Below are 15889 nucleotides of genomic sequence, written 5' to 3'. Positions count from 1 at the left end.
TCAGAGCTACCATTGGGAAACAGCACTGCAAAAACACAGCCAAGGACTCCAGGAAGGGAGAAGCGTTCTCCTCCCATAGCACGGTGCTGTTTGCTGGGCACACAGCGCCCGGAGAGTGGCAGGCACCCTGTGCTTGTGGTGCAAAGCTCTCCTTCTGAAAGGGAAGGCAGAAGCCCCCTGGGCATAGTTGCACGCTCACAGTCACAAGAGCTCAGGCTGATGACTTTGTGGAGTTGCAGTACAAAAAATCCCGCCTGTCTGGTTACATGGAGAAAATCAGCTGGCCCCACCTCACCTCCAGAACAGTCACGCACAGAAAGAAATTGCCAAGAGAGGAGAAACTGAAACCCTTGCTGCTCCATCCACAGTATCCAGTGAGCCCCAGCCGCCCTTGATTTTACAGACTCCAGTACCCAGCAGCAGGAGCAGCATCACCCAGCAGCAGTGCAACGCAGCAGCAGTGCCACGCAGCAGCGGCTGCACACCCAGGCACTGAACTCACTACACATGCAAGCAAAGGCCACCGAGCCAGCCTACAGCACCCAGCCCTGCTCAGCTGCACACACCCAGAGCACGGCCAGCTTCCTGCTGCCTGCAGACCCCAGCTGCCTGCACGGGGTACAGACAAGGCCAGGAAATAAAGAGAGAACAAGAAACAGGAGGCAGGCACCAAGCAGGCTGTCAGCCCAGCATGACCAGCTGAAAAACAGCTCCTGCGGTCTTCTGCAGGGACCGAGCCACAGCCCCACAGGAATGCATCTCCACACCACCAGAGCGAGGTGCTCGCTTGGAGGATTTTAATAACCACACTTTTAAATCACCGTGATCACACAGTTTACTTCGAAAACTTCCCCCATTGCAGCTGAAGGATCCATCGGTGGTAGAAACACAGGCTTTTCTGCCACGTCTTCTAAAGCAGCTTTCTGCAACGTCAAAAGTGAAGAAAACCAGAGATCGTTTCAAAAGAAAGAAGCGCCCATGCAGGGGTGGCAGCAGGCAGCTGCTCCGCTCCCTCGTGCCCAGCGACAGCGCCTGGCGGGGAGCAGCCCTGCTGACTCACAGCACAGCTCCCACCCCGAGCGCTTCTTCCATAAAAATAAACCCAGCCCCAATAAATCAGCGCATTCCCATAGTAAAACCCTGATTGGTGGCTGGGAAGGAAGAGCCTTCGTCCCACAGCTGAACTATTTCCCTCCAGGCTGGTGATGGAGGACCAGGACTGAGGAAGGCAAACCCCTGACATGCAGGCACAGGCAGAGCGGCTGCTCTGCAGGAGATGTGAGCAGCAGGAGCACAGAGCAGGCCTGAGAGCACGGCACCGCTCACTGCTGGGATGGGGAGCCGGGTGCACAAAGCTCACACGTCTCCACCCCCACAGACAGCACTCAGTTATTTAATGCCACGTTTTAAGGCCACCTCGCAATGGATCAGGGCTCACTGCAGCAAAACAAAATCAAGAAACCCCCCTGCATTTGTAATTCTTCACCACTGAACCACAGAATTATTCAGGTTAGAAAACCTCCGTTCCCTCAGCTGCTTCCCATAGGATGCGTGCTCCAGACCCCTCACAGCTCCGCTGTCCTCCTCTGGACACAACTGACTTTACTCCAACAAGTCTATTGAGATCAGCAGTTATCAGTTCTAACTCATGTAAGCAGAAACATATGAGAAGTGAATAAACCAGGGTCACCATGCCCACATCGGCCGGGGGCCTGAGACAGGGCAACCAATGGCACCAAGCCCATCCACCAGCAGCAACGGCACCAAACCTGCCTGTTAGACAGCAGCAAAGCAAAGAGGTAAAAGGCTGTGGTCAGCGATGGCTGCATGCAGTGTCCAGCAGCTCCTCTGTTTCAATGGTAACTTTAGACACCAAAAAAAAAAAAAAAGAACAAAATCAATTCTGTTTTGGGGTAGTCTTTAATTTACTAAGCTGTGCTGTTGCCGCTTTATGGAAGGAAGCACCACATCCAGGATTCCTTGCTTGCTCTCTTAAGGAGTTCTTTGTTCAAAAAGAAATCCTTTTTTCTCTACAGGAGGAAAGCAGGGCTTCCCATCCTCCTCACACCTGGGGCTCTGCAGCTGCTGTGCTACAGGCACTGACACCACAGCGCAGTGAGCTGCCCTGGCCTTGAGACAGGACGGGGCAGCCCTGACCCAAAGCCAGAAACTCAAAGAAAACAGTGAAGAATGCAAGAAAACAACAAACTCCTGAAGAGGAGCTCCACGATGGGTCTTACAGGTCTGGCAGAGGGCTTGGCACAGAGCTGAGGAAGCACCAAGAGCAAGGCAGCAACACAGCCTGCCTGCTGCCACGCACCCGCACTGCTGCTCCTGTAACTACAGCGGAGCGATGGAAACTCACAGCTCCAACAGATAACAGCAACTGACCTCAGTGCCCAAGGGCATCTGGGAACTACTGCAGAGCCCCAGCCACTGTAACTGCTTAACGGAACAGGGCCAGCTTTGCACAGGTGCTATTCGCACAGCAGGGCAGACAGGACAGCGCTGTGGGACACTGGCACCACTCAGGCTGCTCTGACCCCAACTGTCCCACCTACACCTCCTGCTGCTGCCCCCAATCTGCCCAGTCTGGAGTGGGGCTGAGCACCGTGGGCCAGATGGAGCCAGCTGCAAGCAAAGGGAACAAAACAATCTGGGTCTGTTCAGCTACCGCAGCGATGCGGAGGAAACCTAGCAATAACATTTTCACGGGACCACAAATGAAGTCAAAAACAGATACTTAAAGACAAACGAAGGCATCTCAGCAAACTTTAAAACCCAGCTTTGAGCACAGAGCTGTCCTACCTGTGGGCAGGAACCTCCACATCACGGCGTCCCACGGTGGCCACCAGCAGCACTGAGGTCAGGGAACGTGCAGCCTTGGCACGAGGCCTGGCTGTTTGGGGCAGCGGAGGTGGTGGGAAGGAGGTGACGCCGATGGGTGACGGCCAGAGCCCCGCTCTGCACATGTTGTGCACTTACCTTCAGCACATGCTGCTGCCCGAGCACCGCACCCCACGCCAGGCAGGACAGCCGTGGCCAGGAGCACCAGCAGCGGCACCGAGCCATTTCTGTGGGGACCCAGGAGAAACTGCTGAACACAAGTGTTCACTGCGGGCTCCTAAGAGCCTGTTTGCAGGGCTGGTGAGAAGGGGCTGCGCTGCAGGCTGCACGGGGACACGGGGCAGGAAGGCCACCCCATACAGACCCGCGTGGACACGGGGAATCAGCCTGGGCTCGAGGGACCACAGCTGCGGGGCTCAGAGCACATCTTCATGTGTGCAGGAGAGGAGTTCTGTGGGAAAATGCGCAGCCCAGCAGGACCACAGCAGGAAGGAAATTCCCCATGGCAGAGCCGTCCGCGGTGCGAGGCTGTGTCAAATCCAGGGGACTGCACAAATAACTCCGCCATCCCCCGGGAGTCGTTGCTAAGGTCGCTATTTTTTCCCTTGAACTTTTCAGATGAAGGAAGCAATAGCAGAAGCAATGGCACAGATTTGGCTGGAGATCAACGGCACTGACAACAGTCATAGATTTAAGTCAGAAGAATAGTCCTTTGTGCTTGCTGGAGTTATCTCCAGATGGGTCAAGCAGTTCAAACAGCAGCGCGGGGCTCTGCTTGGAGCACACCCTGCAGGCGCAGGCTGAGCAAACCCCCCCCCCCATCAATCCCACTGCTCAGACCGAGACGTGCAGGACGCACCCCGAGCGGCCATTAAAAATTAAAGCATTAAATTGCATTCTTCAACAAACTGCTGGGATTCAGAGCGAGAAACAGCCCTGATTAAAGATTAAGGACGGTGAGCCTATAAAACACTAATTACCACCGTACTTACAGTGAGTTTGGCCTGTTGGGTTTAATTACTTCTAGTTCGAGATCACTTGAGTTCAGGTTGGATTGAGGCGCGCTGTTGGAGTTGAGGAAGCTGTTTACATTTGAAGAGATGACGGATTCCAGGCTGGAGTTGATGATGCTGTTCCTGTTTTCCTCTGGAAAACACCAAAAAAAAACCCCAAGAGTTGCAGGACAGAGGCAGCCAGGCTCCTGCCCACCACTCCTGCCCCAGTGTAAATGCAGCAGCATCCTACCAGACCTCCACAGACAGGCACTGAGTTCCCACGCATGTTTTCTATGCACTATGCATTGAAGTATGAGAAGTAACAGTTATTCTTTTCTCTTTCCGAAGATGCAACAACATTTTAAACGAATAACATTTTTAGCAACAAAATACTGATTTTTCTCAGATATTAATGTTTTACATTCCTAAGGACTTCCAAAGGCCCACATGACCCAAGAAAGAAAGGGATGAGACTACACACAGGAATGCATTTGTCTGTGGCTGAAATCAGGTACCACAGAGGGGATAACAGTTATGGAAGGAGAAAAGGACAGATCACCCAATTAAAGTTTATCCCAACAGAAAAGTGCTTCAGTCTGAACATAACATCAGCCAATAGCTGCCTTTCCTGCCCAGGTCCACAACCACCATGCAGCACTGCTGATAACACCAGTGAGGAGAGAGGCCTGCCCTGCTGCCCAGCTCACTGCACACAGCCTGGACTCAGCTCTCTTCATCTCCCTTCATCCTGCCCTGCTAAGAGATGCCCCTCTTATTTGTGTAACTTCAACACTGAGGTGTGAAAACATTATGCATCCCAAAGCAACCTCCCCAGCATGGGTTTCCTCCTCATTTCTGTGCTGAATTACCTAAAATCACATTAATTCATTTTCATAAGATGCTTTTTCCGTATAAGCAGCAATTGTAATTGAGAGAGGCAATTATCATCACTGATGGCACAGAAAGCTGCTCTACTGCAGAGAACTGCCACTTCTGTGATGATGTTTCCTGAAAGACAGACAACTGCTGGAAAACACAAGGAGTGCTCCTTTAATGACAAATCTTTCAAAGGAATTGTATCTCCTGTGCACGCTGATATGATGAAATTGCTACTAAAAAGCACACGGTCACAAAGAAGCCCCTATTCTCAAGCCCATCCAACTATACATCCCTTCCAATTACACATCTGCATTAGGACAACAATTAATACTTGCAGAAGGAGAAAGCAGTGTAAGAGAAACTCCCGAGCTACATGGAGAGCTGATCCTGAGTACACAGCAGAGAGGAAACCCTGCATGCCTGGAAAATAGCTTGGGAGCAGTGCTGCCTCAGGGTCAGGGAGGTGGGATGCTGGGTGAGCCCTCTGCCAATGTTTCAAAAGAAAATGATGACATGCCCAAAAGGACATGGCTGCAAAGGGAGGAGCGAACCAACACTCCTCGTCACATCGCTCATCGTGCCATCGAGTTCTTGTGCTGCCTGGACAAAGTCAGAGTGCTTACAAGGCAGCAAGAGGCTCAAACGCCATTTAGATCAGGCTGTCATTCAGAGATCAGCCAATGCCAAGGATGAGATAATTGCATCAACACACATTACCAGTTCCTGAAACTGCATGCCATGAATCTTGGTCTCCAGCAGGCTATCAAGGGAACTCTCCAAACACTGACTGGAAGACAGAGCAGCCAGCAGATGAAATAAGGGAGAAATTCACCTGCCAAAGGGCCTAAAGCCCCTAAAAGGTCGATCCAAAGCACTCCTTGATCTTTGCTCCCAACAGCACAGCTTTCACAGCCATTCTGTGCACGGCATGGCCCAGCAGTGCCCTGCAGCCTATTCAGATGCCACATCCAGTTGTTTCTAAACATTTTCTGCCTGAGGCTAAAGTTCGAAAATAAGCTCTGTAAGCCTCACAAATCAGTGTCAATTGTCTGTGTAATCTCAGACACAGCTACCAGCCAACATTGAATTAAAGTCCCTATCAGCCAAGAAACTGGAAGTGTTTCATCTACAGAAGATGGGAGATGAATGGCAGGATTGGAAACCATCCCTTTATTCTATTTCCTCCTTTCTGAAAGTCTGATACCGCATTCAGTTTAAGCAAAGGATTCTTTGCTAAGGCTTTTAGCTCAGTCTCACAGCTCAGGGAGCAGAACAGCAAACTCCTGCTGTGTATTTCTGCTCCATAGCATGCGAGACAGCCGTGTGCAGAGTGAGATGGGAGGAGGTGCTGACTCCTTCACCAACATATCCGGAGCACCAAACAGAGACCAAAATGGAAAGATGATCCTCAACGTTTTTAAACCATCATAGCACCTACTCCACAGAAAACTACAGAACATCCTGGCTGGGCTGCTATATCTGTAAAAGTGCCTGTGGGCATCCAGCAAGAAATAAGGATTGACTTTGGACACCCCACGGGCTCTGCCTTGTGCCCTTCAGCTGCTGGGGACTTGGGAATAGGGCAGCATTCCTATAGCACACCAGTGCAGCCTGGACCAAGCCTGCTGCAGCCTGGGATGCCAGGCAGGCATCGCACTCCCCATCAGCACAGCAGCGCAGTGACCAGAGGCCCCGTCCCCTTACAGGACGCATCTTTCATCAGCACCAGCACAGCTGTGCTCCACGGCAGGGGAATGGTGCTGTGCAGTGACACGGGGCAGGGCTGGGGAGGGGGCACTTACGCTTCTCGTTGGGCTGCGCGGTGTGGAACAGGGTGAGCGGCCGCTCACTGCACGATGGGGGCTTCGAGTCTGCGCTCTTCTTGCGGGACAGCAGCAGCTGCGAGTTCGACGGCGGCGTCTCCGGCACGGTGTTAAATATCTGTGAAAGCCAACAAAGAGGGCTCTTCAGCATCAGCTGCTCAAGCAGAGCAGCTCTCTGCCCTCAGCATCCCGCCATCACACCAAGGAACAGCGTTAACGGAGGTCACACATTCAATAAAGTAACACGTGGGACATCGTTTCCTAAGCTCCACATTCTCATTCTGTTTGCGCTCCTTTTCTCTCCTCTTCACCAAATGCACACAGTGCAAAATGTGAAAAACCCCAACAACCTGGTAGGCTGCTTCTAGTGAAGGGCCTGCAGTGCCCTCGAAGGTGGTGGGAGAATGCTGTGGGCAAGAACCCCAGCAGGCACCCAGCTATGCAAACGTGGCACTGCACAGCTGGACAATGGTAGGGCACAGCTGGACTAGCAGGACACAGAGGCAGACTGACACCGAGCTGCCACCCAACCCCTTAAGGGTGGCACACAGCACCAAGGCTAAATGTGACCACTCTCAACAGAGGAAAGTTGAGAGCTAGCTGCCTGTCCAAAAGGACCAATGCTTATTTTGAAGCTCTGAAGAGGGAGGAGTCAGAGGACCCAGAGCCATATAACAGACAGAGGTGGTCTTGCAGCATCACACCCCTAGAAGCCCTGCCAGCCTGCCCAGCAGCACATGGAGCTCTGCTTTCCTTCATTTCAATGCTTCTTTGGTTTGTTTCACTTTTCAGCTTAAGAAAAATAACTGAGACATGCTCCTCACCGAGCAAACCTGTGTTCTAACTCTCCCATCCCAGAATCCAATTAACAGAGAGAGCGAGACAGTTTAATCATCAGAGTGGGAGAGGAGCAGCCAGGCTCCATAAATTACACATACAGCCCCCATGCGCGCTGTGCAGCTGGAGGCTCCTGGAGCAATCCGCGCCCCTGGTGGAACGCAGCCAAACCTAGGAGATGCTCCACAAGGAGCTGCCCTCCAGCCTCAGCTGGAAGCTCCAAGGCCAAGGGCGTCGCTGCTACAAAGCTTTGCTAATTGCAGAAAATAAAGATGAGGTGCTGAGGGCTTTGACCTCAGCGTTAACTCTGAGTACTGACTGAGGCAGCGCTGGGGTCTGGGTAACACCCTGCAGAAACCAGCCCTGCTGCTGGGCAGCAAGGTGCCACTCACAGGTCAGCTGCCCCCTCCTTGGTCTGAAGGGAGCACCAGCAGCACTGTGCATTGATCTCATCATTTCCCAACACTTCATACAAACTGCCTTTTCCAAAGCATTGGAGCTGCAAATTTCCAATACAACACTGCATCCCTGGTTTCTTGCAGAGGATTCACTCTCAGTTTGCTTGTCATGGTAACATCCTGAGCCATAGCAGAAAAACCATTTTATCCTTTAAAAGCACGCATCCCACACGTGTCCTGCAGCAGGTTACGCTGCTGTGTTGCTCTCACAAACATACACTGCACATCTGCCCCAGCTCCAGTGCTTCGGGGCTCCCATCCACCCCACTGCAGCTCTGGGCACACGCACAGCCCAGTGCTCTGTGCCTCACTGTGACAACAGCAATTTTAATGGGAGAGGCGTCCCACTTACCTGAGGGAAATATAATGTAATACCAGACAGTCGCTGATTGCCAGGAACCATTCAAATCAATTACATTTTCCCTGAGAATGCACTTAATCATAAACAGTGGCTGTGAGTCACCAGCGTAAAACAATATAAAGCAGCAGCAGCGCAGCACAGAGGGCTCGCATATTGCTAATCACCTACAGCAGCTCCTGCAGGGAAACTTCAATGAGTTCCAATCAATTCAAATTAAGGAATACACTGAAACTAAACAGTCCTAAAGAGGGAGTGAACCAGCACCGGGACTGACTTTAGAAGAGATTTTCCTCCCACTTGCTGCCTCCTGCCACCTCCCTCTTTCTTGGAGAATCTAGGAGAAATGGGGACATGGGTCCAACAGCATCCTGCATGCAGCATCACTGTGCCACGTGGTACCCGTGCCTTTGTGCAGGCAGTGCAAACAGCATCTCTCCATCCTGCACCATCAGTACCCAGTGCATGAGAGCAGCCGGGCAGCACAGACAGCACGCAGCACTTACGCCCACCCGCAGTCGGCGTGACGGCAGCACACAGCCCAGTCACAGCCTTCCCTTCTGCTGGTGCCATAAATTACTCCTAAGGAAGGGTAGCCATGGAAGCACTCGGGAGCCCTGCGGCACAGGTGTCATTTTGCTGGTGAGCAGCACTGCAGCCCACACAGACCATCACTGCAGAAATCCATCATCGATCCCCCCAGGTGCCACCTGATGGAGGAGGCTCGGCTGGAACTGAACAAGAACCAGCCTGAGGCCCTGCTGCTGCAAGGACCTGTGAGGGGAAGGCAGCCATAGGGCTCAGCGAGGAAAGAGACAGCAAAGTGCACCCACAGCAGTGACACAATGCTGGAATGGTTTCTTGGTGCCACTGCTGGGACACTGCAGACATACAAACGGATGGATGGACAGACAGACGGGCGGATGGCCACCAACAGCCCACAAGGCTCATGCCTGCTGCTCAGCACAGGGCTGGGGCTCAGCCACAGGCTCATGGCTGCTGCTCGCACTCCCCTCTGCAGCAGCACACGATTAAGCAATCACTGTAACTGCACCCCACAAAGATAAGAGAAAATAGCTCCTCCACACTAAAAAAATACCATGATGTTTATCTGCCTCTGGAGGAAATCTGTCCAACAACACGTAATCCATCCCTGCTGGACATGCACTTGCTGCCCCTTGGCAGCACCAGGCAGATGAGCCCCAGGGCTGACACCTGCACCACATGCATGTGGGACTCAGCCTTACATGCAACTGATGGGCTAACAGTCTCTGGAGAGAGCCCTGAGTAGCAGACAGCCCCGAGCATCACATCCTCCTTAGCCCAGACTGCTCTCATATCACAGGCACCCAGCAGCACTGCATGGGAAGTTCAGCAACACACCACCTCTGGACAGTGGCCCTGCAGGATGCTGTGCCTCACCGCCACTCCATGCATGCACAAGCACTCTGTGAGCAATGCTCGTGTTCAGTGCTTTAGTGCTGCTGTTTGCTGAATTACATGGCCTCCCACGGGCACTCATTTGAGAGCCTTCTCCTGTTATCACCCTGAAGGTGACCAGAAACCCAGGGGTCAGTGAGTGCCCTAGGCAGGATGTCCTCCAGCTGCAGCAGAGCTACCGCAGTGCTGCACCAACAGAGCCAGCAACAGGTGGGAGCCTCCTTGCAACAGACACAACTGTGCCTTGTCACAGCAGATCAGCGCTGTGGAGAACGTCAGTGCTTGGATGTAGTCAGAAAAGCAGGAACAGAGTTGGGCTTTTTATGGCTGCTGGCCACAGTCAGCAAGGAGGGCCCTGGGGAAGTGGGCTGCAGCTTGCAAAGTGATAAATCAGGTGTAGGAAATAAACTGTAGTGATAGAAGCAAGTAAAGTCTTTACCTTCTCATGGTTTTCTATTAAAATCTCAATCACAATATTCTGAAACTTGATGTCCATAATGGCAGCGACTGTTTCCTCCTGGGGTCGAAGCAGCGTCGGCCCAAACACCACACCCAGATTAGCAACAGTCATCAGGTTCTGCTTGTGGTTATCTGCAACTCTGCAAAAGAAAACCAACAGAAGTAGGTGATGGGAGCAATCAGGATGGACCCCCATCCTCGCCTGGCACCAGGCTTATGAGTCTGTTTGCTTTCCTGACACTTCTGGGGAGCTTCAGCCATGTGGAAAAGTACAGCCTCAATGGTTGTGTTATGGCAGGCATTGCAGCTCAGGATTTGGCTAATCCCATAAAACCCCAATGCTTCCCCGGCCACCGAGGCTCATGTTGCAAACCACTCCCAGGAAAACATCTTGAATCATTAATGCTTGAAACCCTTCTAAAAACAAATTGTTGGACCTCTGACACATGCTGCTCTCCAGCTGAACAAGTGACCTCATATGTTCCAAAATCCAATCCTTTCTCACCCATTTTTTTGCCTTCACGGCTCAGCCCCATCGGGTTGGCTGCAGGGGGCCGGGCGAGGAAACCTCCCAGCCAGGAACACACGGACACTGGAGCCTTGCTCCCAGACAGGCCACATGGTGACACGTCATGCAGTGAATGCAAGTCACAAGGAGGTGACAAGGAGGACGTGCAGCAGGAGCCCACAGCCCTATCACCACAAGTCTGTGGTTTTTTCCTGCCCTCTTCAACCAGGAAGCTCAGTGACTTCAGACAGTGTCGGCACAGAACTGTATCCTATGTTTTTAGAGCAATGCCTTTTCCCTGTCATCTCTCTCCCTGGAGAGCACATGGGACCACATGGAGAGCACAGCAGGACTCAGGCCCTGCTGCAAGTTATTGCCATGAGCTTTTATTGCTGATCACGGCACTAAGATTGCAGCGCTCATCACGCGTGCAGACGCAGCTCATTTCAGCACAGTGTAAACTCAAAATAAAATAAGCTATCTATCCTTCTCCATCCAAGCCTCATTTGAGTCAGAGAAGAACTCTTCACTCCTCATCCTTCCTGTGTGAAGCCCATTCACACAGGGCTTCCTGGGTGACAGCAGGGGCAGCAGCAGATCTTGGGACGTTTGGAGCTCCTGCCCCACGCAGTCTTGTCCCCACACTCAGTGCAGGCAGGAGCCTGGTCTGCTGCATGTTCCAGCCCTGCAGCGCACACACCAGCACACTGAGAATGCCAGGGCTTGTGTTCCAACCCAAAGGTGCAGAAATCCCTTTTACTCATCACCTCCCCACTGTCAGGAAGCCCTGGATGTTCCTCGCGGTGTCTGAGAAGCCCCCCCTGCCTGCAGACTGCGGCCCCACAGCCACGCACCCAAATCCCTTCCCTCCTCCCACACCTCCCTAACAGACATTTACAAATGCCACTGGAATTTTCACCTTGCAGCACAATCTGCATTTCAAACGCACGCTCCTATGCTGCCATTTGGGTCTCAGAAGACTGAAACCGAAATAGTTGTGAATAGCACTAATAAAATAATAATTGTAATGATCTTCCGTGGTTACTAAAACAATGTTCATTTATAAAAAAAACAACCAAATTGATCTAAGTCTTACAAAATTAGGTCCCTTCATTTCTCATTACCATTATCACGCGATACATCACTCTAATAAATTGCCCTGTCATTGACTTATTACCGCCAGGCAGCCGTATCCAGTCCCGTTAATTATTACAGACTGCAGCATTAATGGGTTCCCAAGGAGGACAGGGCCCTGCTGCACACACAGCCCCGCTCTGCTGTGCCCTGGTGCTTCGGCTCTGCAAAGGGCCAACATTTTGTAAGCATACAGCCCTCGGTCCCTGCTGGAACAAACAGGGTGGCACAGCAGCGCTGCGCTGCACCGCGGGTACTTTTCCACCAGCCGCCTTTATAATGGTTACTAAAGCTATGCTACAAAACATGATTCACCTTTCACATCCTTCACATTCCACATCCATTATCCACAGGATGATTTACTATAAATTATACCTCTTCATCTGCCTTTGTACCAGCAAATAATGCCCTGGTTTCTAAAGATGGGGTGTTCTCAACCAAAGTGTCCCTAATGCCGGTGCTTTTCACAGATGCTTTCTGCAGACATCGCTCGTTCCACACCAGAGCTGCCCTCCAGAAGGTTTACAAGTATTTGCTGCATTTTCCTTTTAACCTGCTGTTTCTTCCTGGCCCTCGGTGCACTCTGAAATCAATTGCACTGGCAGTAATTTAGCTGGGTCCCTTCTCAGGGCTCTCTCCACCCACGCTTTGCAGTCTCCCGCAGCACAGATGGGAGCTGGGAACCCAGCACAACTCCCTGGGTAGCAGTGGCCGCTCACAGCTGGGCTCCAGGCTGGTTATGGGCTGTCCCTCCCAGGGCCCACTGCCCTGCCAGCACCCAGTGCAGCATCACAGGCACTGATGTAAGCACTGCCTCTGCTGCAGCCCTGCAGCACCGCTGCCCTGAGGCCATGCAGCCACTCAGCTTCGCATTCACTCTCAGAAAAACAAAGGAGAAGGGGAGCAGAGAAAATCCATGTTGTATGCTAAATTAGATTATGCCTGGGTTGCTTGGATACTGTATAATCACCGGCATGACCAAACATAATTTAATACAGAGTAATTGGTAGTCAGGCTTCAGTGCAGGGGAAGCACACAGGAACGGTAAATATTTCTTTTTTGCACAGGCTTGAAATCAGCATCAGGTAACAAACGCGCTGCAGCGAGGCATGGCGAGCTGTGGGAAATGCTGCCCCAGCACTCCTTTATTTTACAGATGTTGACAAACCCAGTTTGTCCAGCCTGGTCCACAGCTCCTACTCACTTGTACAGAAACCCAATTATGGGACCCATTTCGCTGCCCACTGACCCACAGAGAAGCCTGTGGTGTGAGAAACCCCAGGAGCCCTGCACAGCAGCCAGCCCACACCACAGTAGTGGCCCAGTGTCCCAAAAAACAATGCAGCCAGCCTAACAAGCGCTATAGGATGGAAAACAACACTGTCACACCACACTGCTACACAGTGGTCAAACCACATTTCACGTCTATCACCACCAGCAAAGCTTCCAGTTAACACGAAAACCTGATGGGGGGTGAGCAGCCCTACTGCTGCTCAGGCTGCTACGGCAGTTTGCTGCACACTGAACATGGAGATGAATTACAGACAATGAGCACAGACAGCACAGACAGTTGGGTGGCAGAGGCACTGCTGCACCCAGCAGCACTGGGGGGGGGGGCGGTCTGGGGGGTTTCCGAGGGCAACCAGGACCCCCTCAACTCCCCCAGTCCCATCCCTGCAATCTGGGTCACACACAACCCCCGGACAGAGAGCGGGCAGCTGCCTGAGCACACAATTGAAGGTATTTATGGGATAAAACCTAATGAGTTCTGGGAAATGTTCCTGGGTGCATTCAAGTCATCCCTGCACATTATGGAGCTTAATTGGGCTGCGGCTGATGAGCGTGTAGGTGGGAGCGGGACGAGTGTTCAGCCCAGCACTGCAGGGGGGCAGCGGGATGGGGCAGGGGAGGGGGCCGGGAGGGGGCACAGAGAGGTGGTGCTGCTGGGAGAGGGCACCCAGGACTGGGGACTGCTGTGCAGAGCTGCAGAGGGGTGCCCAGCATGCAGCCCAGGAGCTCTGCCTGCGGGGACGCAGCGGCAGCTTTGGGGCAGCCTGCTGGAGTATCGTACCACAGCACGAGGCACCTGGAGCTGGAAGGGGTGCCTCGTCAGTGAGGTCATCAGTGGGAACACCAGTGTGATCCAAAATCGGGAGGCCCTAATGTGGAGTTCTGTCAAAAGCAAATGTAAATCAGGAAAGAAACAGCTCAAGCTTGAAGACAGCACCGAGGACAATGATCACAGATGCATCTCCAAGTTACTCTAAGGAGATTTTTTTTGCACTCAGCAGCAGCTCTTGCACAGCACGTGTGCAGGGCTGGAGCAGGGCATGGATGAGCTGCAGTGTAGCTGGGGCAGCTCCAGCTTCCGAAGCAGAGAGCACAGACACAGAAAGGACACACACCTGCACACTGCACGGCCCTCGCTTACCCCGTTGTGCTGATTAAGGCCTGGATATGGCCTCCCAGGGCCAAAAAGGCTCTATGAGCTGCTGGGATGGGATGCAACCAGCAGGTCTGGAAGGAGAATGGATCGCCAGGGAAGCACAAAGCCTTCCAGCACAGACAAGGAGAAACATTCTAAAAACAGTTGACAAAGCGCTCGGCTGCAACACCGAGAAGCACAGCGCTGCCCAGCCAGCAGCCTCACGGCTCTCAGGTTTCCCCGCTCTGCGCTGCTCGCTGGGAGCCGTCCCGCTGCAACAAGGCTCCCTTCTTCTCGCGGGTGAATCTGGCCACAGCTGGAGGCTTGGGTTCGCTCCCAGGGCAATAAAAGTGCTGGTATCACGTTGAACAGATGCACAGGCCAAACGCTAACTTTGGTATCGGTAAAGCTCATCAGAGTGAATACCGTGCACGCTGCGACTTGCAAGTAAAGCACGCGTGGTGCTGCAGCACAGGCTTTGCAAAGCAAACCTTCACTTCTATAGGCAGCACCTCTGGCTTTGGGCAAGCTGAGCTGGATGCCAGATTTCAGGGGGAATGCACTGCAGGAGCAGGGGCACAAGGGGGTGACAATGGGGGACACTGCAGCCCACAGTGCCGCTGCAGCACGCTCATGGGAGGAGGGACGGCACCGAGTGCAGCTCCCATAGTGCATGCCCCGACCCCAACCTTCTGCTCCTTCCCTAATTCTGTGTGTGAGCACAGAGCTCATTTAGAGCTTCAGCCCATTACGCTTAATTACATCTTTCCTCTAATTACAATAACAATAGTCACTTCTCCCATTAGGGACAGCCCTGCAGTGCAGCTTTAGCTGTGCCCGTGCAGCAGTGCCAGTGTCCCCGTGCCCCCATGCCCTGGCACTGCCACTTATGGTGCATGGGCTGGTATTTGGACAAGAGCAGAAATCACCAGCACTTTCACACCGCAACAAGAAAATCAGCACAGCCCACTGCAATAAAGCACCAAGAGAGAATGGATAGGCTTAAAAAAAACAAAAACAACCCTGCTCAGTCTTGATTCAACCTGTTTCTATACACGGTTTCAGTTTCACTGTGATAACCAATTACAAAGAATCCAGGTAACTACATGCCACCCCCAATGCCTACCCCACAGAATCCCTCCAGGTCACAGCGCCTGGTGTCAAGGTGTCAACACCCGCAGCCACGTGCTGCCAGCCCCACCAGCACAAGCCCTGGTCCAATGTAACCCACCCAGAATCAGATCAGAGATCAGAATCAGAATCAGATCAGAATCAGACCCAGAGAGAGGACTCCCTCTGGGGACACCAGAGCCAACCTGCTCAGAGATGCTGCAGCCTCCAATGTGTGCTCCTCAGAGCTTAGAGCAGAGGTCCTTCCGAATGCACCGGGCCTGCTGGGCGAAGCAAGATGGAAAGAAAGCCACTAGCAAAAGCAAACTGCTAATCTCTTGGCAATCTAGTTTTAGGAGGTGAAGAGTTCATCTGCAGAAGTAGAACAAAACCCTTTGCTCACTTACATGTTACGGGAAGCCGAGTACAAGAAACACAGAGAACACCTACGGGATTATTAATTTTTTTCATTCTGCAGAATTTCCCATTAACAATGAAACCACTGAGGGGCCAACAGAGCGGGAGAAGCAGCTCACACCAGGCACCACAGCCACCCCTCCAGGTGCAGGAAGGCTCTGGCAGTGGGGAGGATCTCCCTCACCCTGAGCATTGGGTA

General features: G+C 52.6%; 1 protein-coding gene across 3 annotated transcripts in view; it reads right to left on the bottom strand.

Annotated features, from left to right (window-relative positions):
• Positions 1 to 15889, bottom strand: part of ARHGAP26 (Rho GTPase activating protein 26) — a 107981-nt gene that overhangs the window by 26467 nt on the left and 65625 nt on the right. For all 3 annotated transcript variants that reach the window (XM_048960905.1, XM_048960906.1, XM_048960907.1), the window contains exons 18-20: positions 10077 to 10236; positions 6524 to 6662; positions 3840 to 3993 (exon numbers count right to left, since the gene is read on the bottom strand). In XM_048960905.1, coding sequence (XP_048816862.1) covers positions 3840 to 3993; positions 6524 to 6662; positions 10077 to 10236 — 453 coding nt within the window. The remainder of the gene's footprint in view (positions 1 to 3839; positions 3994 to 6523; positions 6663 to 10076; positions 10237 to 15889) is intronic.

Source organism: Lagopus muta, chromosome 14 (genome assembly GCF_023343835.1).
Source record: "Lagopus muta isolate bLagMut1 chromosome 14, bLagMut1 primary, whole genome shotgun sequence".
Lineage (NCBI taxonomy): Eukaryota > Metazoa > Chordata > Aves > Galliformes > Phasianidae > Lagopus > Lagopus muta.
The sequence above is the reverse complement of the archived record's forward strand: the minus strand, read 5'-3'. Positions and strand labels throughout refer to the sequence as shown.